Source organism: Typopeltis vanoorti, chromosome 21 (assembly GCF_054136105.1).
Source record: "Typopeltis vanoorti isolate ZY-2024b chromosome 21, IOZ_Tvanoo_1.0, whole genome shotgun sequence".
NCBI classification, from domain to species: domain Eukaryota; kingdom Metazoa; phylum Arthropoda; class Arachnida; order Uropygi; family Thelyphonidae; genus Typopeltis; species Typopeltis vanoorti.
Window position 1 is genome coordinate 33,357,879 of NC_143569.1, and position 25,702 is coordinate 33,383,580.

Genomic DNA, 25,702 nt, shown 5'->3' on the forward strand with positions numbered 1-25,702 from the left:
TTCATATACATCATTAGGCACAAAAATTACACCAAGCCATTAAATTTTTTACTAAGAAAGTTAGGAGAAAAAAACAGAAAAAGACTGAATAAATGAGCTCTCACCGATCTCAAATCTTATTCTCAGTTTTGCTGATGCCAATATAGACGATATATTTATTTCACAAAATATAGCTCAAAATGATACAAGATAATCGATAACCAATGTTTTTAAAAATCTATCTCCCTAGCCAATCTCTAGAATAGTAAGGAACAAATTAATGAAAGTCAATGGTGCCAAAACAGCTATTTCTGTTAAAGTGTTTCAACTTTACTTCTCCTTACCTTCAATAACACTCCAGTTTCCAATCAAAATCTTATTACTTTTTTGGCATGACTTACACCGCTAGCCTTCAGTGACACAAACACATTAGTCCATTATACAATCTTCATAAAACTAAGCATCTTCTGTTCATGATTACTTCTCTCACCTGTATACCTATGAACCCCAAATCTGCCTCACCTGGGAATGCTGGTCAGACATGTAGGATAAAACACAAAAAAAGCTTCCTTAAGAATGCTAGATGTTATCTAGAAGAGAGCATTCCTATTAACTGATGATCATCTCTCTCTCTCTCTCTCTCAATCTCACATATTTACTAAACTCATACTTGCATCATTTCTTATACCTCTTCCATAGGTATTCAAAAGAAGAGCAATTAACTATCATTTTCATAGAAACATCCTGCTGAACTAGCTGTTATTATTCTCCCACTTCCTTTCAAGATTATAAAAATTGAGAAGCTGTTAATTGACATTGATGTCCAGCTTGAAAGCTACTGAAGGAACTTCTCTTCCTCCTCTCTTTCATTCCAGCTATCTCCATTGTTTGGAAAAGCCTCCATCAATCGTTCTTCATACACTATGACTCCAGAAAATCATAAAACATTAAGAGATTGATATTTTCCTTTAACCTTTTTGTGTATACATAGATATGCTAAATGCCTTTCAACTTTTTATATGCAAGACTGATATCTTATATATATATATATATATATATATATATATATATATATATATATATTGAAAGTGAAGGCTAGGAAAGAATGATTTGAACTCAAAATGAAAGAATGGTTTGTAAAACTGGTCTTTTTCAGGATGAGAAGCAAAAGACTCAAAGAAAAGTCAAGATCAAGGAGGACTGATGGAGTTGGAAATGCAGTAGAAGATATAAATATTATGTACTCCGATATTATCAGATCTGATAATATCACCATCCTGACAAATAACAGATTTCAGAAAACTTGTCTTTGAAGGAAGATGGAAATGATGTAAACCTGAATAATGTGGTACTATCATAGTATTCTATAAACCCCCAAAGGAAATAACTTGGTGATTATAATATATATCTTTTATTTCAGCATTTTCTAAAAAAGAGATGAGCATTATATTTAAAGTATTAGGATTATCAGCTTTGATATACATATTACAACATATTTATTACTTACATCTGAATGTGAAATATACAAGTATCCTTCTCGTATCTCGCATCGACGCTTCTGCCATACTTTCCGCATTTTTCCATCAGATTTCTTAAGAAGGTGACCGATTTTGTTATAACCATAATGTTTATTTCCCTGAAGTTGATGAAGGCTATAACCTGACTGTAATGTAGATATGGGCTACAAGTGGGAGAAAAAAAGAAGTTTCTAAGGAATACTGAAAGAAGGAAAATAAATATTTCAAAAGTTTTAAGTACAACAGATTTTTTTTTCTTGCCACATTTCTAATTACAGCCTGAAATAACATGAGCATCATGCTTTATTTCCTCAAAATGAATCCAATATGTGAATACTATTCACCATAATATATTCTTTTAGAATATATTATGATGAATAGTATTCACCAGAAGTTGAGTGTTATTTTCTTATAAACTTCAAAATCCAAGAGAACATCAATATTCAAGAGGAGTCTGATCAACATCACTACAAATAAGAACTTTGTTGCATTTGTTACCTTAATAAGAAGTCATATTATCTTGGTACACACGAAGAACTAAACTAACATAATTGCTATTGCTGAAACAAAGTCTTACCAACTATTATTGTTGGACAGGATTATCGTAATGAAAATTCAAGACGCAATGTTACTGAAATAGAAAACAATCACCATTTAGCTTTGAACAGCATATAAAGGCAAATTTCATACTGAAAAGAAAAGTATGTGCAAAAGTTTTAAAAAGAATTAAATAATTTAATTATTTAATAATTGAATAAATACTTAATTAAATAAACTGAGAGGTGCTTAAGGGTCAAAGCTATATAACTGAGAGGAGACCTCCACATAGCCTTTAAAGGAATGCGGAGAACTGACCAGGGGTTCTGACCTAATGTCCAATCCTCACCTTCTCATGGTGCACCTTGTTGGGTATCTACCTGGATACTGAACTAACGAGGATGGGCTGGCAATTTGGGATTTAGCCGACCAAATTGTATCCCTAGTGGTTAAACCAAAATACAAAATGATGGTACAACATCACAAAATTTCATGCCAGCTGGAGCGTTGCCAGGTTAAACAAGGCCCCCGTTGTTTTAGTCAGGGAACCAGGGCAAACAGCGAAAAGTCAGCTACTGGAACAAATCTGAAAACACACCCCAAACATCATCAGAGATAAAGATCAGTACTATCAACATAAGAAGCCAGAATGGCAAAGAAATGGAGCTAGCTGAGGAATTAGATAAGTACCAGATCGACATAATAGGGGTGACTGAAACAAAAAAGACAAACTGGTGAGATCTTTCTGAGCAATAAATGCAAAATGTTATATTCAGGCAATGACAATCAAGGAAAACAAGGAGTAGCCATAGCATTCAACACAAAATACGAGGCTCATCTTGTTGAATGGCAGGCAGTGTCAAGTAGAGTGATTCAGGCAAATATCAGAATGGGGAACTGGACAATGAGACTTATTTGTGCCTATGGTCCCACAGAAGGTAATCCTAAGGTAGAAGTGAAGGAATTTTTTGCGGTTCTAGAGAAAGCTACTGACACAATTAAAAAGGAAAAGTTGGTCCTTGTTGGGGATATAAATAGCAGAGTAGGAAGTGATTGTCAGACATACAAAAATGTTTTGGGAAAATTTGGAGAAAAGAGCAAAGCTAATAATAATGGCAAATACCTGTTGGATTTCTGCTCAGGAAATGGACTGGATATTACTAACATTTGAATTTGTGCACATACAAATATGCACAAATTCACATGGACAGAAGAGGCAGGGAATAAGAAAAGTCTCATTGACTATGTTATTGTTGATAGTGATGTTTTCTCCCTGATGCAGGACACCAGTGTACAGAGGATTTGAAATTGGAAGTGATCACTATTTAGTCTTGAGCAGGATAAAATTCAATTTCATATTGAAAAGAATGACATGTAAGAAAGTTTTAAAGCGAATAAAAGTTGAGCAGCTCTCAGATGTGAACTGTAGATTAAAATACACAAAGATTATTGAAGGAAAAATGAACGAGTTTGAGAACAGGTACCAAACCTTGGAGATTCAGTGGCAAGCCTTGAAGAAAACCCTGATTGATTCAGCTAGAGAGGCATGTGGTGAAGTTGTCTGCAAGGATAGAAAAATTAGAACTCCATGATGGACACAGGAAGTTAAAGAGGCAGTGAAGAAAAAGAAGAAAGAATATCAAAAGTTGCTGGCAAATAAGTCAGCTTGTGTTCTTAGAGAATACAGAGACAAATGTAAGAAAGCTAAACACTGTGTAAAACTTGCTAAACAAAAGTCATAGGAGGACTTTGGCGAGAACAGTGAAAATAAATATCAAGAAGGTGGCAAAATATTCGGGAGGTTGTTGAAGAAGCTCAGGAATGGAGGAAAGAATGCTGTAAAAGGAGTTAGAGATGATAAAGGTGAAATGAAAACAGGAGAAAAAGATATCCTTGAAGTATGAAGTAATTACTTTGAAAATTTGCTAAATGAAACAAGCAGTGATGACAACACAGTGATAAAAAACACTGACCAGGCATGCAGTCAGGAATACATATCCATACTTGAAGTAGAAAAAGGCATCAAAGGCTTGAAATGTGGAAAGGCAGCAGGAGTAGATGATATTCGAACAGAAATGCTGAAGTATGGTGGTATAAAAGTCTTACAGTGGCTGCACTGCACAGTTCAGAATGCCTGGACAGAGGGACGAATTCCCAATGATTGGAGTAGAGCTCTCATAGTACCTATATATAAAAAGGGAAATAAAACTGAATGTGAGAAATACAGAGGTATTTCCCTACTGAGTGTTTCCTGGTAAGATATTTGCAAGTATACTTGAGAAACGGTTGAGAAGAATTGTGGAAGAAAAGCTTGGTGAAGAACAAGCTGGATTCAGGTCAAATAGAGGCTGTCAGGATCAGATCTTCACTTTATGACAGATTGTGGAGAAAGCATGGGAATATAACAAAGATCTGTATTTAAGTTTTGTCGATTTGGAAAAGGCATATAACAAGGTGCCAGAGAGAAGCTATTCAATACGCTACAGTTATACGATGTCAATGGGGCATTATATCAAGCAATACTTAGTCTTTATTTGAGTTGTAAGTCAGCAATTAGAATTGAAGTAAGTACAGGAAGATGGTTTAATGTTAAATCTAGTGTGAGTCAGGGATGTACATTATCCCCTCTGTTATTCATTATCTATATGGATCACATTATGAAGGAAAGTGGTATTAAACATGATATCAAAATTGGAGATGTTAATGTCAGCTCTTTGCTTTATGCGGATGATGTTATACTTCTAAATAAATCTGCTACAAGTCTGCAAAATTCTCTGACTAAATTGAATTGCTGTTGTAATAGATATGGTATGAAGGTCAACAATAAAAAGATAAAGACAATGAAAACAGGCAGAATCATTGAAAATGTCAACTGTGTTGTGAATGGAGAACCTGTGGAACAAGTAAAACATTTAAGCTACTTAGGCACGATTTTTAGTGAAGATGGTAAATTAAATATGGAAATAGACAACAGAATGAACAAAGCTGGTATGGTAGGAAGTCAAATTAATAAATTCATATGGAATAAGAGAGAAATTAGTCGGAACACTAAATTAGCTGTATACAAGACAGTGTTCAAACCAGTTTTAACTTATGGATCTGAGAGCTGGGTCAGAAGTAAAACACTTGACAAAGACTAGAGACCACAGATAAGAGAGTCCTGAGAGTGGCATGAACAGATGGCATCAATGGCTATATCATATTAAAAATTAGGACATTAGGAAAGAACTTAACATAGTCAATATTCAGGAATGCATTAGTAGAACTAATCTCAGGTGGTATGGTCATTTAAACAGAATGGGCGAGGAAAGATTGGCAAAACAAGTTTTCTCTGCCAGATTGCCAGGAAAACGACCCAGAGGAAGATCAAGATATAGGTGGTTGATACGGTACAAAGTGCCTTAGAGGATAGAAATATAAGATCTGATAATGTTGGAGTCTTGACAAGTAACAGACTGATTTGGAGGAAAATTGTAGATAGGAAGTTAGTAATGATGTAATTTTTTTTTCATGTAGTACTATCATATCCTGTACACCCCTTGAGGGTACATGGCATGAATTTGATGATGATGAAATAAATTAAAAAATATTATTCAAGAAAAAATTAAACATTGAACTGAAGTTATTTGCAAAGAGAAAAAAAAAAATCAGGACTCCATGGAAGACTCGAGAAGTTTAACTAGGCAGTCAGGGAAAAGAAGGAGGTTGATCAAAAGTTCACAATAAGTAAATCAGCATATATATGATTTACTTATTGTACCTTACCGCAGTCCTGAAAATATTTTCATGACTGAGGTAAGGTACTTTGTTTCCTCACACTTGGATAAAGGATTAAACTAAAGTTCTTATAGTCTAACCAAGTGCAAAAGAAACTTCCAACATCCTTCTCTAAATCCAGAGTAATTCAATAATAAGGTGGTACACCAGTTGGCAACTGGTATAGCTAAATATGACCTCTCCTATTGCTTCTGCCTTAGTATCTCCACATTTGGGTTTGCTTTCCCACTGACGAGACCTCAGTAAAGGTTGAAACTAGTCAGGGTAGTGGCCCTTCCCTTAATGCATAACATTATACATATCCGCAAGGAGATGTGTTTTGCATTATGGAAGATACTGAGATAGGAGTGATGCTAGCTTGGTCCACCTTTGCTACAAGTTGCCCGATGTTGTTACTACCTTACCCCAGTCCTGAAGATATTTTAAGGTGCAAACTTTGTTTGCTCACACTTGGATAAAGGATTAAACTAAATTTATTATAGTCTAACCAAGTGAAAAATAAACTGTCAATATATAACTGTATCATATTGAATAGCTTCTCTCTTGGCATCTTGTCATATGCTTTTTGCAGATCTACAAAACTCAAATGCAAACCTCTGTTATATTTCTATGATTTCTCAACTATTTATTGTAAAGGGAAGATCTGATCCTGACAGCCTCTATTTGGCCTGAATCCAGCTCTTGACCAAACTTTATTAGTTCTTCACCAAACTTCTCTTCCACAATCCTTCTTAACCATTTCTCAAGTATACTTCCATAAATCTTACTGGGAACATTCAGTAGAGAAATACCTCTGTAATTGTCACATTCAGTTTTATTTCCCTTTTTATATATGGGTACTATGAGAGCGCTACTCCAATCATCCCAAATTCATCCCTTTGTCCAGGCCTACTGAACTATGCAGTGCAGCCACTGCCAGATTTTTATACCTCCATACTTGAGCATTTCTCGTTGAATATCATCCTGCTGCTTTCCACATTTCAGGTCTTTGATGGCTTTTTCTACTTCAAGTATGGATATGTATTCCTGACTGCATTCCTGTTGAGTGTTTTTTTTTTTTTTTTTTTTTTTTTACTACTGTGCTATCACTGCTTGTTTCATTTAGCAATTTTTATGAAGTAATTACTCCATACATCAAGGACATCTTTTCATCAGTTTTCATGTCACCTTTATCATCTCTAATTCCTTTTACAGCACTAGTTCCTCCAGAACATCTTGACTAAACAAGCACACGTAATAAGTTTTAATAAGTAAATATTTCATCTTAAGTATCTTAGGACATTGTGAGTACAGTTAATTCAAAGAATACTAGGAATAACATACAGTTAGGGCACATGGTTACAATGCAATCCCAATATACGCACCGTAGTATGTTATAGAATTAAATTAAAATATATCTGGAGGTGGAAAAAAAATAGATTACATTAAAAATAAGATAACATATATAAAAAATTACTTTACAAAATCTTGTATGATAATTTCCCATACTTTAGGAATAGCAAGAACGTCATTATGGTTTAGATTTGGTCTGTGAAGTAGAGTTTCAGCACTTTCTTTATATAAACGTTCATGTTTATATAAAGATCTATGTAGAAGTTTGTTCTTTTTCCAATGGATCCTATGGTTAGGGTTTTCAACTCAGTGTTGTGCGAGGACAGATTTCTGCAGTTTGATAAGATGGATATGGTCTTGATGTTCCGAAATGCGTTTATTTATAAATAGATCTACCCGTCTGTTCATAGTAAGGCAATTTATAAGAGCACGGAACCTCATACACACCAGGTAGCATCAGAGGTGAGAGTTTGTCTTCAGTAGAAGGTAACAAGTTATAGATCTGGTTGATTGGCTTGTAGGTAGCAGCAAGTTTGTATTTCTCCATAATTTCTGAAAGACATTCAGAGATGCCTTTGACATAAGGTATGGGAATCCTATGGGCTTGTTCTTGTCTAGGTTGATGTGTGGGAAAGTGACTGATGATTTTTTGAGTTGTTTTAAGATTGTATCCATTTAGTATAGCTGTATTTTTCATTATTTCCAATTCTTGGTTTAGAGATTCTTCAGAGGAGCAGAATCTGTGTGCTCTGGTTACTAATGATTTAATGATGCTACATTTTTGAGATGGATGATGAGTAGAATCCCTGATTAAAATCCCTGAGGATTCTAGACAAAAGAATCCACAGGGTATCTCCTTTCTGGATTTACACATCCAAAGAAAGAAGATGGTTCCATATCCTCATCAATTTTTAATTGATAAGGCTGAGTGGCCTATATGAGGACAGAGAATGTTAGATAAAAATCTTGATAATTTGTAATTTGGCCTGCTAATACATTCCACGACGAGTCTGAGTGGAACGTTATTCCTTGTGAAGCTTAGGTAATCAATATATTCTAGGAGACCTAGCATGGTATGCCCTGGGTTTTATTTATTATTTCTTCATCTAAGGAAGTGGTTTCATCAAGTAACTTGTTGAGTTTCTTGAGCTGTCTTTTTGTAGGATCATAATCAAGTTTGGTGTATGTATTTCGATCTCGGAGAAGTAAATTCATTTTTCGGTCATATCATATGGTATCTAGAACTACAATGGTATTGCCCTTGTTGGCTCTGGTGATGATTATGTTTTTATTACATTTTAAGGAGGTAATAACTTTCAATTCTGATGGTCAATATTCAAGTCCGAAGGTTTGGTATCATATATTATTTCCAAGAATTGGAAATAATCAAAAATACAGCCATACTAAATGGATACAATCTTAAAACAACTCATCAGTCACTTTCCCACACATCAACCTAGACAAAAACAAGCCCATAGGATTCCCACATCTTATGTCAAAGGCATCTCCAAACGTCTTTCAAAAATTATGAAGAAATACAAACTTGCTACTACCTACAAACCAATCAACCAGATCTATAACTTGCTACCTTCTCCTAAAGACAAATTCTCACCTATGATGCTACCTGGCATGTACGAGGTTCAGTGCTCCAGTAAATTGTCTTACTATGGACAGACAAGTAGATCTATTCATAAACACATTTCAGAACATCAAGACCATATCCATCTTATCAAACCGCAGAAATCTGGCTTCACACAACACTGAGTTGAAAACCCAAAGCATAGGATCCATTGGAAAAAGACAAAACTTCTACATAGATCTTTATATAAAGATGAAAGTTCATATAAAGAAAGTGCTGAAGTCTTACTTCAGACCAAATCTAAACCGTAATAATGTTCTTGCTATTCCTAAAGTATGGGAAATTGTCAAACAAAATTGCGTAAAATAATTTTTTATATATGTTATCTTATTTTTAATGTAATCAAATTTCCCCCCCACCAGATATATTTTAATTTAACTCCATAACATGCTACTGCATGCATATTAGGATTCCATTGTAACCATGCGCCTGAACTGTGTTATTCCTAGTACAATAGTATCACGCTAATCCGAACTAATGAAAACCATGCTCGTTTGGATTAGCAAATTTCCCTCCAAGAGACAATAACTAGCATTTAATTAGCGTAAAAAATATCACTTTCTTTTACATAACATAAAAAAAAAATAAATAATACAAAAATAAGTTTTTTTTATTTCTTTGTAAAAAAGTCACTGATTTTCTTTTGCTTCTTGAAAGCTAAACTTTTTAGAATGCTTCTTCTTGAAGCTGCATTAGCAATAAAATTTTGTGGAATGGCATATCATTCTGCTTAGCCCATTCTATACACATATTAAAACTGTCAACTTCCTCTTCATGTTTTATTTATTTATTTATTTTTTTGAGTTCTTTATCATCATCATCGTCTTCTAATTCGTTCTGCAGCATCATATTTATAATTTCAGCATCTGATTTGATTCCGAATTCACTTTCAGTTTTACCTGTAATCCATTCTGTAACATCTGTTTGTGAAATTTCGACATCTGGATTTATATTTTAAACCAAATTATGCAAAACGTTCCTGTCAAATAAGTCAGCTTGTGCTCTTAGAAAATACAGAGACAAATGCAAGATTGCTAAACACTGTGTAAAACTAGCTAAAGAAAAGTCATGGGAGGACTTTGGCAAGAATATAGAAAATAAATATCAACAAAGTGGCAAAATATTTTTGAGCCTGTTGAAGAATCTTAGGAATGGAGGAAAAAGTGCTGCAAAAGGAGTTAGAGATGATAAAGGTGACATGAAAATGGGAGAAAAAGATATCCTTGATGGATGGAGTAATTACTTTGAAAAACTGCTAAACGAAACAAGCAGTGATGACAGCACAGTGGTAAAAAACACTGACCAGGCATGCAGTCAGGAATACATATCCATACTTGAAGTAGAAAAAGCCATCAAAGGCTTGAAATGTGGAAAGGCAGCAGGATTAGATGATATTCGACCAGAAATGCTGAAGTATGGTGGTATAAGAGTCTTTCAGTGGCTGCACTGCATAGTTCAGAAAGCCTTGACAGAGGGATGAATTCCCAATGATTGGAGTAGAGCTCTCATAATACCCATATATAAAAAGGGAAATCCACTGGCAAGACTGAATGTGAGAATTACAGAGGTATTTCCCTACTGAGTGTTCCTGGCAAGATCTATGCAAGTATACTTGAGAAACGGTTGAGAAGAATTGTGGAAGAAAAGCTGGGTGAGGAACAATCTGGATTCAGGCCAAATAGAGGCGGTCAGGATCAGATCTTCACTTTACGACCAATAGTCGAGAAAGCATGGGAATATAACAAAGATCTGTATTTAAGTTTTGTCGATTTGGAAAAGGCATATAACAAGGTGCCAGAGAGAAGCTATTCAATACACTGCAGTTATATGGTATTAATGGGGCATTATATCAAGCAATACTTAGTCTTTATTTGAATTGTAAGTCAGCAGTTAGAATTGAAGTACAGGAAGATGGTTTAATGTTAAATCTGGGGTGAGACAAGGATGTACATTATCCCCTCTGTTATTCATTATCTATATGGATCACATTATGAAGGAAAGTGGTATTAAACATGATATCAAAATTGGAGATATTAATGTCAGCTCTTTGCTTTATGCAGATGTGTTATACTTCTAAATAAATCTGCTACAAGTCCAAGATTCTCCGACTAAATTGAATAACTGTTGTAATAGATATGGTATGAAGGTCAGCAATAAAAAGACAAAGACAATGAAAATAGGCAGAATCATTGAAAATGTCAACTGTGTTATGAATGGAAAACCTGTGGAACAAGTAAAACATTTCAGCTACTTAGGCACGATTTTTAGTGAAGATGGTAAATTAAATATCGAAATAGACAACAGAATCAGCAAAGCTGGTTTGGTGGGAAGTAAATTGAATAAATTCATATGGAATAGGAGAGAAATTAGTCAGAACACTAAATTAGCTGTATACAAGACAGTGTTCAAACCAGTTTTAACTTATGGATCTGAGAGCTGGGTCAGAAGTAAAACACTTGACCAAAGACTAGAGACTGCAGATATGAGAGTCCTGAGAAAGATTATAGGCATGAACAGATGGCATCAATGGCAATATCATATTAAAAATGCAAATATAAGGAAAGAACTTGACATTGTCAGCATTCAGGAATGCATTAGCAGAGCTAATCTCAGGTGGTATGGTCACTTAAACAGAATGGGCGAAGAAAGAACAGCAAAACAAGTGTTCTCTGCCAGGTTGGCAGGAAAACGACCCAGAGGAAGACCAAGACATAGGTGGATTGATACGGTACAAAGTGCCTTAGACGATAGAAATATAAGATCTGATAATGTTGGAGTCTTGACAAGTAACAGACTGATTTGGAGGAAAATTGTAGATAGGAAGTTGGTAATGATGTAATTTTTTTTTCATGTAGTACTATCATATCCTGTACACCCCTTGAGTGTAGATGGGAGGAATTTGATGATGATGATGATGACCAAATTATGCACATTTTGAATTTCCTCTTTTTGTGTATCACCCATAGTTATACTGTACTGTAGTAATAATAAAATAAATTATAATAGTTAAAATAATAATTATTAAATAAAAATATATTACACAAAATAATAGTACGTAATAAATAAAACTTTTTTTTCTCTTTCAAACCGCAGTTCGGATTACTGGATAGTTCGGACTAAAGAGGTTCAGATTAGCAAGATACCACTGTATTGTTTGAATTAACTGTACTGACTATGTCCTATGATATTTAGGGTGAAATATTTACTTATTAAAACTTATTACTGTGGTTATTGTGTGTGTTTGTTTAGTCATGAATTTTCCACAGGTTTCATTGTACAATAAAGTCCAGAACATCTTGCCACCTTCTTGATATTTATTTTCTGTTCTTACCAAAGTCTTCCCATGACTTTTGCTTAGCTAGTTTTACACAATGTTTAGCTTTCTTACATTTGTCTCTGTATCTCTAAGAGCACAAGCTGCTTTTAGAGAATACAGACATTATTTGCCAGAAACTTTTGATATGGTTTCTTCTTTTCCTTCACTGCCTCTTTAACTTCCTGTGTAAACCATGGAGCTCTGATTATTTCTATTCTTGAAGACAACCCCACCACATGCCTCTCTGGCTGAATCAATCAGTGTTTTCTGCAGGACTAGCCACTGAATCGCCAAGGTTTGGTTCCTGTTCTCAATAATGTTTGAATAATGTCTACAGTTCACATCTGAGAGCTGCTCGACTTTTATTCGCTTTAAAACTTTATTACATGTTCTTCTTTTCAATATGAAATTGAATTTTATCCTGCTCAAGACTAAATGGTGATCACTTTCAATTTCAAATCCTCTGTACACTCTGGTGTTCTGCACCAGAAAACATCACAATCGACAATAATATAGTCAATGAGACTTTCCTTATTCCTTGGTTCTTCTCTCCATGTGAATTTGTGCACATTTTTATGTTGGAACATGGTATTAGTAATAACCAGTCCATGTCCTGAGCAGATATCCAACAGGTATTTGCCATTATTATTAGCTTTGCTCTTTTCTCCAAATTTTCCCAAAATAATTTTGTATGTCTCACAATCATTTCCTACTCTATTTAGATCCCCAACAAGGACCAACTTTTCCTTTTTCATTGTGTCAGTAGCTTTCTCTAGAGTCTCAAAAAATTCTTCCACATCTACCTTACTAGAGCCTTCTGTGGGACCATAGGCACAAATAAGTCTCATTGTCCAGTTCCCCATTCTGATATTTGCCCACATCACTCTACTTGAGACCACCTGCCATTCAAGAAGATTAGCCTCGTATTTAGTGTTGAATACTCTGGCTACTCCTTTTCCTTGATTGTCATTGCCTGGATATAACATTTTGTATTTATTGCTCAGAAAGATCTCACCAGTTTTTGTCTTTTTTTTTTTTTTCAGGCCCCTCTGTTATGTCGATCTGATACTTATCCAATTCCTCAGCTAGCTTCATATCTTTGCCATTCAGGCTTCTTATGTTGATAGTACCAATCTTGAACTCTGGTCATGTTGTGTTGGAGTGTTTTAGGATTTGTTCCAGTAGCTGACTTTTTGCTGTTCACCCTGGTTCTCTGACGAAAACAACGGGGGGGAGGTCTTATTTAACCAGGCAATGCCCCAGCTAGCATGAAATTCTGTCATGTTGTACCATCATCTTATATTTTGGTTATATTTTGGAAAAGAGCAAAGATAATAATAATGGCAATAAGAATACAATTTGGTTCGCTAGATCCCAACTTGCCAGCCCATCCTCGTTCATTCAGTATCCAAGGAGATACCTAATAGGGTGCACCATGAGAAGGTGAGGAATGGACATTAGGTCAGAAGCCCTGGTAGGTTCTCTGCATTCCTTCAAAGGCTATTGGGAATCTCCTGTCATTATACAGCTCTGATCCTTAAGCACCCCATAGAGAGAGAGAGATAAAGGTAGCATGAAAACTAAAGATATTATTTATATAGTAATTATTTTGAAAGACTTAAATGAAGCAAGTGACAAAATAGTGGGAAAAAAATAGTGAAGGGAAATGTAAGGATTAGAGTCCCTATTGAGAATGCCAGTTAGATTTATGAGAGCATAAATATCTACGAGGCTAAGAAAATCTATGAAAGAAAAACTGGGAAAACACGCTGGGCATCAAAGAGTTTTTGGAATCAGATTTCCATTTTAAGATATATAGTTGAAAAATCATGAGAATATAACAAAGATCTCTGGAAAATGAATATGACAAGGTGTCATGATAAAAGCTGTTCAAAATCCTACAGTTCTAAGTTGTAAATGGGACAAGAGAATTGTATTCAACAGTACTGCATACATTCAAGTTTCAGTCAGCAGTTAGCATTGAACGAAGTACAGGAAAAAGGTTTGACATAAATCACATGAAAGACAAGGGTGTACGTTATATCCATTGTTACTCATAACCTGTGAATCACATTATAAAGGAACATGTCATTAAACCTGACATAAAAATGGGAGATGTTAATCATGGATGACTTAAATAATCCAGCATGTCTGGAATTCCTTAAACTGAATAACACTGTAATAAATATATGACATTTAGCAATTAAAAGAAAGGCAATGAAAATCAGCAGGAACATTAAGAAGTCTCATTGCAGGAGACCAACATTACCCATTATTCACACAATACTACCTCTCCTTAAACTCATTCACTGTTGTGGGACTCAAAAACTACCTCTGGCAATTCATTCCACTCATTGGCCACTCTCCAAAAAACAATCTGGTCCATACATCCTTACTAACTGCATAGAAGTTAAATAATATAGGAGAAAGAACACAGCCTTGTCTGACACCCTTCTTTACTGGTAATTCCTCCAAGATTTCTCCTGATATTTTTATTGAGGCAGTTTGCTCCCAATATAGATTTATCAGTAATCTGGTATCTTTATCATCTACTCCTAAATTTCTGATGCATTTGATTAGTTGTTCATGTTGTATATTGTCTAAGGCCTTTGTGTAGTCAATAAAACATAAGTAGACTTCTTTCTGCTTCTCCAGATATCTTTCTATAATAGTTCTAATGTTGAAGAGTCCTTCTCTAGTTCCTTTATTTTCCTGAAAACCAGATTGTTTCATTAATTTCCATTTTGATTTTATGTTTATTTCTTTCTAGGATGATATGTAACATAACTTTTGCTATCTGACTGATCAGACTGATTGCTCTGTATTCTTCACATTTGATTGTCTAAGATTTTTTTACATATTGGTAGGAAAGTTGAGTGCTTAAAATCTTTTGGTAGGTGTCCAGTTTCGTATATTTTGTTACATATGTCAGTCAGTGATCTTATAGCCTTATCATCTAAACCCTTTAGATATTCTGCCATAATTCCATCCATTCCTGAAGCTTTTCCTGGTTTCAGTTTCCTAATGGCATTTGTTACTTCCCAGGTAAGAATAGTAGGCCCCCTCCAAATCTTCTTGCATTGGATTATCTATTCTATCATGATTGTAGAGTTCCTTTGAATACTCTACCCACTATCCCTTATTTTTTCTTTCTCCATTAGGATGTTTCCACTGGTATCTTCAATGCAATGAGAGCCTACCCTTTTGCAAGATTTGTTAGTTAGCTCCCTAACTTTTTCATGAAGTTCTCTGGTTTTGTGCTTTTTGGCCAGAAGTTCAATTTTCTTGTATTTGTTGTTGAGCCATAGTTCTTTTGCAATTCTACATTCTTTCCTGATCGCCTTGTTTAAGTTGTTGTATTCAGGACGATTTTTGTGTTTCTTTCTTTCCTCCATCATTTTCAGTATCTTGTCATTCAACCATTTACTCATTTTCTTCTCAAATTTGGGAATTGTTTGTTTTACTGCCTTTTTTATGCCCTCTTTAAATTTCTGCCATCTATCCTCAATCGCATCTTTAGAGTAAGGATACTTGGTGGGATCAGGAACATTAACAGCAGCGGATTGTGCCGGTTCCTTTAAAAATTTATCTTGTATTTCTTGATTTTTAAGGGAGCAGAGATCATATTTTTCTATGTTTAGAGGTTTCATTGTTTTCTTTAATTTTATTGCTGCTTTAATGACCACAGGGTTGCGGTCTGATCCAATATCAGCCCCTGGGCATGTTTTGGCCTTTAAGATGTTATTCCGGAATCTTTCTTTAATCATTATATAGTCCATCTGGTTTCTACAGCTGTCTCCGGGACTTTTCCATGTGTAAATCTTCTAGGAGGGTGGCTAAATGAAGTAGCTAAATGATGAAGATGAGACTCTCCTAAATCAGGTGAAAGAATGCTTATCTTGACAATGGATATCCAGTCATTGCAATTTAAGCATAAGCAGCATAGAAGTACTTCAGCACTTTCTTTAAATAACCATTCATATCCAAACGAGCACAGATATAAAAGGTGAGCACTGGACAAGGGGATATGGTGATCAGTGCCCATTTCAGGCCTTGCTCGGCCTGAAATGGGCACTGATTTTTACTGTTAAGGATAGATATTGTTGTAGTCTTATAATCTTCCATAATAATGTTTAATAATATAATAATAATAATAATGTTTAATAATCTTTACTGTGTCACAAGTGCCATTAAAACTCAAAAATGACCTCCTGGTTCTATCTCTATACATCACATGTTGAAAAATTTATTTTTTGTCAACCTTATAGAATCCCTTTAGTAACTTAGAAGTTTCTATCATGTTCCCTCTCTTCTGCCTGTCAACTAAACTCTGCAACTTACATACTCTCAATCTATTCTCATAAGGAGCATTCCACACACCATATTATTATTATTACACGGCACTTTCAGGAAGTCCAAAGATTCATCGAGGAACGGCATCTACTCTACAACTCTCTGTCTCTAACTATAACGAAGCAAATACGCCAACACTACCTACCGTGCATCACCACCACTACTATTTTCACAGACAATCACAAACATCCATGCCCACAGCGGGATTTGAAACCTTAGCCTTTTGGCTGGAGAGCAGATACGCTAATCATTCGGCCAACCAAGCCGACAATGTTGGTCCCTCCTCTCTGAATCCTCTCCACCTCCACTTGACCCCACCCCCAAGAAGCCTAGGTGACCAAATCTGTGCATAGTATTCAAGAAGTGGCCAAATCATACTTAATCCTGTATATAAGACCATTCAAATCATACTTAATCTTAACTCATCAGTGTTCATCAACATTCAAATGATCCTTTAAGCTATTTTTATAACTTTTGCAATATGGTCTTAACAATTTCCTGCAATGTAGTACCATCAATATGATACAAAGTATGTAATCTTGTCATTACAAAGTGAATTACCTTGTATATTGCAACATTAAATTGAGAGCTGTTCATTGTCCTTTGACCATGCTGCCAATTTATTTAAATCATCGTGCAGGATATCTACATCACCTTTATTAACCATATTCCTCCCCAGTTTTGCAATTTCAGCAAACTGAATACCCTCCTCTAAATTATTCCCTATATCATTAATGCACAAATTAAAGAGTAGTAGTCCCCTAGTACACAGTCTTAGGTACTCCATTAATCATACTTGATTCCACTCCACCATATATTATTCTCTGGTGTCTGTCACCTGATTCTTATTCATTCCCATTTGCTTTAACTTTAATACTTTTCCATGCAGTATTCTGTGAAATGCCTTTGCAAGGTGCAGAAGTATAGAATAAAAAAAGCTGGTATGGGTGCAGAGTCAACTAAATACATTCATATGAAATAAAAGAGAAATTAGTCAAAAACACGAAACTAGCCTGTATATAAGACCATTCAAATCAATGTTATCTTATTGATCTGAGAGTTCAATTATAAACAAAATAATTGATCAACACTAGAAAGCATAGATGCAGAAGTTTTCAGAAAAATTAGAAGATAAACAGATGGCAAATAAAGGGTAGAAATAATCAAAAATGAAGAATATTAGAAAAGAACTTGACACTGTTAGCATTCAGAAATACACGGACAGCACTAATCTTAAGAAGAATGAGGAGGGTCTGAAAAGTTCTTGGCCTAACAATGAAAAAACGAATTTATAATTTTACAATTATTTTTGTTTTTCAACATAATCTCCCTTAAGACTAATACATTTATCCCAGTGATGTTCCAGCACCATTATGCTGTCCCTGTAGTGGTTCTCAATAAGATCTGCAAAATACCCCTCTACAGCTGCAATTACCTGTTGATTCAAAGAGAAATGCTGACCAACGAGGAAGAGTTTTAGTTTTGGGAAGAGACAGAAGTCAGAGGGACCCAAATCTGGGGAATAGGATAGATGTTCCAACAATTCATAGCGCAGATCCCTTAATTTTCACATTGCCAAAACACCTTTGGGCATGCATTGTCCTGATGAAAGATGATTTTTTCCTTCTGCAAACCGGGTCTTTTCTCATGCAATTTTTTGTCTAGTCTGGTTAAAAGATCAGAATAATGTTCCCTGGTTATTGTTTTACCTTTTTCAAGATAATTAATAAACAAAATGCCTTTAGCATCCCAAAACACCGATGCCATGCTCTTTCCTTTTCATGGAACTGACTTTATCTTCCTTGCCACTAAACAACTGGCTTCTGTCCACTGTTTTGACTGCTGTTTGGATTCTGTTGTGTAATGGTGAATCCAAGTATCATCCATAGTAATAAATCGATGCACAAAATCAGTTTTTATTCTTGTCAAAACGCTCTAAGCACTGTTCAGCGATTTTCATACAAGTGCATTTTTGATCTGCTGTGAGCAAGCGTGGCACCTATCTTGCACGAAACTTTTTCATTTGCAATTCTTCATGCAACATATATCCTACATGTTCATTTCAAATGCCTATAGTCTCAGCAATTTCATTTTGACTCGCCTGTTATCCAATACCATATTGTGCACTTGATCAATGATTTCTGGTGTTGTTACAGTTTTTGGATGTCCTTCACGTGGATCATCTTCAAGGCTAGTACAGCCACATTTAAACTTGGCAACCCATTTCTTAATTGAAGGAAAAGAGTGCCATTAAACCTTATTTTTCAAAGAATTTTATAACCGCACGATACTCAATTTTATCCATTTCACGGGATACCGAAAACACTTTTGCTACAGACAGCTGTAAAAAAAAACTACTTGATAGAATGACTTGCAATTTCACATGGAGGCTGATGACAGATGTACCAACTTAGAAAAACATAATCTTGCCGATAGTGTTGCCATCTATGGTTGAGGCCGAAAACTTTTCAGACCACCTTCGTATACCCTCTGAGAGTTAGTCTGTTTTGATGATGCCCTTTAGTTAGAAATACCTAGGTTCAAATCCCAACTAGAACATGAAAAATCTCATGAGGCTAAATGAGCTGGGTTTGTATGGAGGTGGGAGGGTTTTCCCTCTTAGAATTATAGGTTTTTCCTCATTAAGTACAGACAAACAGACAAGAGCAAAATCAAATGACAGCCGTAATATAGTATGCAGCAGAATAAACTGTCCTTTCAGGACATTAATAAGGTTTCAAAGAAGTCAAGTTATGTGGTCATGAAAAGCCACTAAGCATAACAAACAAGGGAAAATGTGCCAGGATTTATAAATTAGTTTTTTTGGTGTACAATTCATATACAACTGGAAAAAACTAGTCTTTTCTAGTAATTTCATTATCTTCTTGTCATTCATAATATTTAATGACTCCCTCTGAAAATTTCATCTGGACATTCACAATAACTACAATACATACCATATTTTAAATTCATTAACAGCTTGCAGAAGTGCCCTGCTATACTTTCTGCAACACATTTTACATAATTTCAACATTCTCCATGCAAAAAAACATTTCATTAATTTATGCAACACACCCAGAGCTATATAACATACAAGATGAATGTATGAATTCTAATTTTATTGTGCAATATTTTAAAATGACTTTGGAAGGTACTTGAAAAAAATCTTATTTTTTTAAATTAAATTTTAAATTATAAAGAAGCCATTTATTTTCATTCACAGCATAAAAATTGTGCAGACAAACTTCCATATTATATATAAAAAGTTAGAAACATCTAGTGATATTTTATCTTAAGTTTTAAGTAAAGTAATTCCTCCAACATGGAAGTTTGTCCCATAATTGCTACACAATACTACTGATCACTGTGTAACTATAAAATAAAAAAAAAGCTACTTTATTATGGAAAGATTGCTAGGATTATGTATCCATAAGATATTCAAAGTGAGATAACCAGTCTTACAACACATTTTAAGGATAAGAACATCTTTAAAAGAAATTAGTTCCATAACAGAACAACTTAATTACAAACCTTCAGTGGAATTAGAATGTATAGCTATTAAGGAAATACTCAGATATAATTATGAAAGGTTTAAATAATGATTATGATAAAGTGTTAAATAATATTTTAATATTTTACAATATAAATGCACAACCACATTGAAACAGATCATTCCAAGAGAAATAAATCAGAAAGCTGAAGACTGCTGCAAAATTTTTGGAAAAGGAATAATTTTGTCACTCTGAAAGAGAATTTTTTTTCCCAATAAATATTAAATATCTTAATGCTTTTTATGCCTCAAAGGGAGTAACACAAAGTTATGTTGTAGCATTAACATTTGAAAACTATTTGGGGGGGGGGGGGGCAATCTTCACCCTTAACCAAAGATCATCAATGATCCTGTGACCCCTAACACTATATTACTTTCTGAAATAGTAAGTTCTACCAGAAGGGCGTATAGTAAATAAATGCCACGTGTAGACAAAGTTGAGGAGCAGAGTAATCTGTTGATGTTCTTCTTCAACTGCTGGAAGTTGTAATCATTTGGAAAAGCTTCAAGGAGGAGCTGATCCACAAAATTGGAGTGGGATCGAATGAAATATCAAGAGTAGCAGGTTTGGTGAGTATGCAGTTTGACTATAAAGGGATGTTGAACAGCTGCTGCGTAAAATGAAAGGTATAACAGATGCTAGATCTGCTGAACTATGGGCATGGAAATATCTGCAAAAGAGACGATGCAGAAATTGAGCTTCTATAGGAAAATGGCTGAAGAGATTCTCTAAGAGTCCAATCCCTTTTTCATGGTTACAAGGTGGTCAGCTACACAAAAGTGAATTAAATCTAATTCCATTGTCAATTGTTTATGCTAGCCTCACCTCTGTTGAAAGAAACCAAGAAAAAATAAAATAATAAAAAATATAAATAAATAAATAAAAATAAACTAAAAATCAATAAATACTTTTTATACATAATAAGCATAATCACATACCAATAATTATATATATATATATATATATATATATGTGCAGATTGACTTGGTTTATGAACATGTTCAATAATTTTAATGACTTAAACCACCGAGATAATTAAAATAAAGTTTAATAAGGATACTACTAGTTTCGTTGGTAAGCCAACTTCATCAGGTGTCAAAGTACAAAGGTATATACAAAAAAGACCAACAGAAACATTACACACTAACAACAACAGAGTTATCAAAAACTGTAGTTAAGTTTAAATTGGAGTCCGCACTTCAGTTCTAGCTAAATTTATATGCGTGTGTGTGATCTCACGAGAATGCCAGCACTGAACAGCAGAGTTATGCGAATCTGGCAAATTGTAGCTGAGGTTGTTATTCATGTGGGTAGAATTGAGGACGATTTCTTTTGACTCCAGGATACATCTTTCAAGTGCATTTTATTTTCCCCAGTGCTAACAAACATATTTCTCAAAGACTTGGAAGAAAAAAGCAATTTGTTTGGCCACACTGAAACCTAAAATCTGGCTCCGTTATACTGACGCTGTTTTTCTTATATGGGAACCGGTCCAGATAACCTCAAAGTTTTCTTGGAACATCTAAATAACTTTCATCACAACATCAAATTTGCCTCTGAGCTAGAAGTTAACAATTTTCTTTCTTTTTTAGACATAAAGCTAACCAGGAGTTCTGATAATATTAAAACTAAAATCTTCAGGAAACCAACACATACAGATAGATACCTTCATGGGTTCATCACTATCCTCCACAGAAATATGGCATTATATCTACTCTTGCACATCGGGCCAGATCCTTATTATCAGACAACGAAGAACTTCAAAATGAACTTAATTTCCTCAAAAGGACCTTTATCGATAATGGTTTCGCTCCAAAAAATATTGAGTAACTTCTTTTTCACCATCGTCAACAAATTAATGAAGATTCTACTACTCCCATAGCTTATATCTTGCCTTACATTAGTTCCCTCTCCACCAAACTGGCTAGAATTTTAAAAATTCACCTAAATTCCAATCTATCCTTAGTCAGCCTAAAGAAAAACATCACCATCTTCAGTTCCCCAGAGTATACAGAATTATTTGTAGTTGTGGTAAACCTTACTACGGACAAACAGATAAATCAATCCTTCTCCGTCTTGAAGAGCACAAAAGAGACATCTCCTATAATAGAATCCAAGCCAACGCCTTCGCTAGCCAAGTCTTCTTCTCTGTAAACTCTGATGAAGGCCGCCAACACCAAATAGACTGGAATCAAACTTCTAATATTCACAAATGTTATGATGAACTTGAAAGACGTATCCTGGAGTCAAAAGAAATCGCCCTCGATTCTATAGCGAATACATCATCAACATAGCGAAGCCATATGGTTGGTTTTTTGGGGGCAGAGTTTAATCTTTCCTATAAGGCCTTATCAGCCAACTCTTCTTACTTTATGACCCTTATGCTATTAGAGTACTCGAGGGCCATGGGGTCTTTTCATTTCTGGCCTTACAACTATGCCCTCTCTATAAACCTTACTATATTTCTTCTATAATCTACTCTTTCCCCTTCAATATACCCTATTCCTCCTATGGGTTTAAATTTGGAAGAAGGCTAGTTCAGAAGCCTTAAGGTAGCAAACCTTACCACTGAACTATTCCATTGTCAGGCTAGCCCCCTGACATGGAGAACATAATCCTACTTGTAAGCTGACAGAAAAAGATAATCGGATTGAATCTATGGGAAATGACCCTGGAATGGAAAAGGGAAAACGAAAATGGAAACGACAAAATATAATACACATAGCAAACTGGAATGTAAGAGGAATAGCATATAAAGAAATAGAATTAGACCAGTTATTAAATGAAAGAAATTTTAAACTAGCAGTAATCACTGAAACAAAAAAGAAATTAAAAGGAACCATGAGAACTGAAAATTTTAATGTGATATACAGTGGAGTCGACAGAGATCAAAGAGCACAAGCAGGAGTCGTGATTTGGATTCATAACTCCCTTTCAAAACAGTTAAAACATTATAAATTATGGAATGAAAGAATAATAGAAGCTAGAATAAAAATAGATAGAGGCTATTTAACAATAACTGGTTTATATGCCCCAGAAGAAGGAAGAGAACAGGATAATATTGATTTTTATAATCAGCTACAAAATATATATAATAAAATAAATAAAAATGACTACATAATTTTAGCAGGAGACTTAAATGCAAGAATTGGAAACACAAAAATTAATAATAATATAGGAATACATGGAGAACACACTCTAAACAGAAATGGTAAAAAATTGATTGACTTTGTAGTTTATAATAACCTAAAAATAATGAATTCCTTCTATAAACATAAAGACATACATAAATATACTTGGGCAGCAAGAGGATGGAAATCAATATTAGATTACTTCATATTAAATGAAAAGACATCAAAATTTTCACTAGATTTAGAGTTCACAGAGGATATGAAATAAGCAGTGACCACTTCCTTGTTAAAATAAAATTAAGATTACCACCTAAATGGCTACAAGTAACAAGAACAGAAAGAAAAATTGAAACATTTGTTTATAAAACTAGACTATTGAATGACACAAATGTACAATGCCTATATGAACAAAGAATTAACCAATATCTAGATAAAATAAAACAAAATGAAGGAATAGAAATAGAATGGCTTAATATAAAAACGATACTAAATGCAGCAGCAAATGAAAGCTTAGGAAAGACCAAAAAATTCAATAAAAGAAAAAAACTGAAGATCTGGGATGATACAATCAAAGAAATAATTAAAAAGAAAAAAGAAGTCTATCACAAATGGTTAAGCAGTAAAAGATTAGAAGATGAAATAGAATATAAAAGAATAAGAGCCATAGCTAAAAGAGAAGTCAGAAAAAGTCAGAGAATCATGGAATAAATTTGTTTCTAATTTAGAACATGATTTATATAAAATAAGACCTAATGTATATAAGATTTTGAAACACCTAAATGCAGATACCAAAGAAAACATAAAATTAAACACTGAATTGAAATTAGAAGAATTTCTAAATTACTACACAGAAACTGTGGACAGACAAATATTTTAAAAAAGACAACTGGCAAACAATTAACGAAAATGAAAAGGAAATAACTGAAGAAGAATTAGAAATCAGCCTGAAAGAAACAAGAAACGGAAAATCACCTGGAGAAGATAAACTAGGTTCAGAACTATATAAATAAGCATATAAATATCACAAGTATATATGAAAATAATCAAATACAAATAAGATGGTTCAGCTCATGAGGAGCTGAAGGATCTTCCTCAGCCATAGCCAAGTTAGACAGTCTTGGGCGTGGACAGCAGGGTTTTCCCCCCAGTTTATTCTGGGGTTTTTCATCCCGCAAAAGCAGGCAAAGTGGCCTTGAGAACTTAACACTACACGCCATAGGACACACCGGGGCATAGGGCTAACCACCTTATCCTGTTAACGGAGTGAGGTCCGATGATCAATGGACCCTCGACACTGCAAGGTAAAAGAGGGTAAAAGAAGATGACATGACACACAAATAAGATGAAATCACGAGCTATCATATACAAGAGAGATAAACCAAGGGGTCGGGTCCGACAGGGATGTCCCCTCTCAGCAACTCTTTTTAATATCTACTTAAATGAAATAATAATAAAATGGAGTAAAAATTTACATCAAGGAATTAAACTTTCACCTACAGTTAACTTAAACACTCTCCTCTTTGCAGACGACCAAATAATAATTACAAATTCTGAAGATAACTTACAGAAAGCTATTTTAAATCTAAATGAGATATCCAAAGATTATGGTATGATAATATCAACAGAAAAATCAAAAACTATGGCCTTTAAAGGACAAGATCCAGCAAGAACTAAAATAGTAATAAATAACAAGATCTTAGAACAGGTGAATTTATTTAACTACCTAGGATGTATGATCACATATGAAAATGAAAAAGATATAAACGTAAAAATTGCAAAATATTTAAAAATAACAGGTGTAATTAACTCTATATTTAAACCAAACCTAGTTCAAAAACAAACCAGGCTAAAAGTATACAATACATTAGCCTTACCGGTCTTAATATATGGAAGTGAAATCTGGACAATAAAACAAAAAGACAAACAAAGATTAACAATAGCAGAAATGAAGTTTATGAGAAAAACTGCAAAGTATACCCTATTTGATCACAAAAGAAAAGAAGATATTATGAAATAGAATTAAACCAAGAACCAGTAATAGAAAAAATTAAAAAATATAAACATAAATGGATGGAATATGTTCAAAGAATGAAAACAGAAAGATTACCAAAACAAGCCTTAAAGTACAAGCCATTAGGAAAAAGAAAACCAGGACGTCCTCTTAAACGATTCAACGATGACTTCTAAGGCCGGAACAGGCCATGCTAGGCCTAAATCCTTGATACGTATGATGATGATGATGAGAGTTTAAGGCTTTCTCTTCAAAAGTCTCCATAAAGAAGTTGGCCAAGGGTGGGGAGAGTGGTGAACCCATGGCTGTCCCCTCTATTTGTTTGTAGAATTTTCCCTGACAGACGAAATAGCCTGAGTTCACTGTGAATTGAAATAGGGCTGAGATATCGGGAGGAAATTTTGCTTGGATTAGCTCTAGGTACAAATAAGGAGGAGACGTCAAAACTGACCATTATGTCAGTATGTTGGAGTGTAAGATTTTCTATGCTGGCTTTGAAGTGGGCCGAGTTTTTTATGTGTGATGGTGTGTTGCCAGTATAGTGTGTGTGAGCGCTATG

The 25,702-nt window shown here is 34.5% G+C and overlaps 1 protein-coding gene across 3 annotated transcripts in view; it reads right to left on the reverse strand.

Annotated features, from left to right (window-relative positions):
• Asap (ArfGAP domain of ASAP) overlaps nt 1-25,702 on the reverse strand; it is a 718,739-nt gene that overhangs the window by 475,929 nt on the left and 217,108 nt on the right. For all 3 annotated transcript variants that reach the window (XM_090411444.1, XM_090411445.1, XM_090411443.1), the window contains exon 11: nt 1,487-1,660. In XM_090411444.1, coding sequence (XP_090267570.1) covers nt 1,487-1,660 — 174 coding nt within the window. The remainder of the gene's footprint in view (nt 1-1,486; nt 1,661-25,702) is intronic.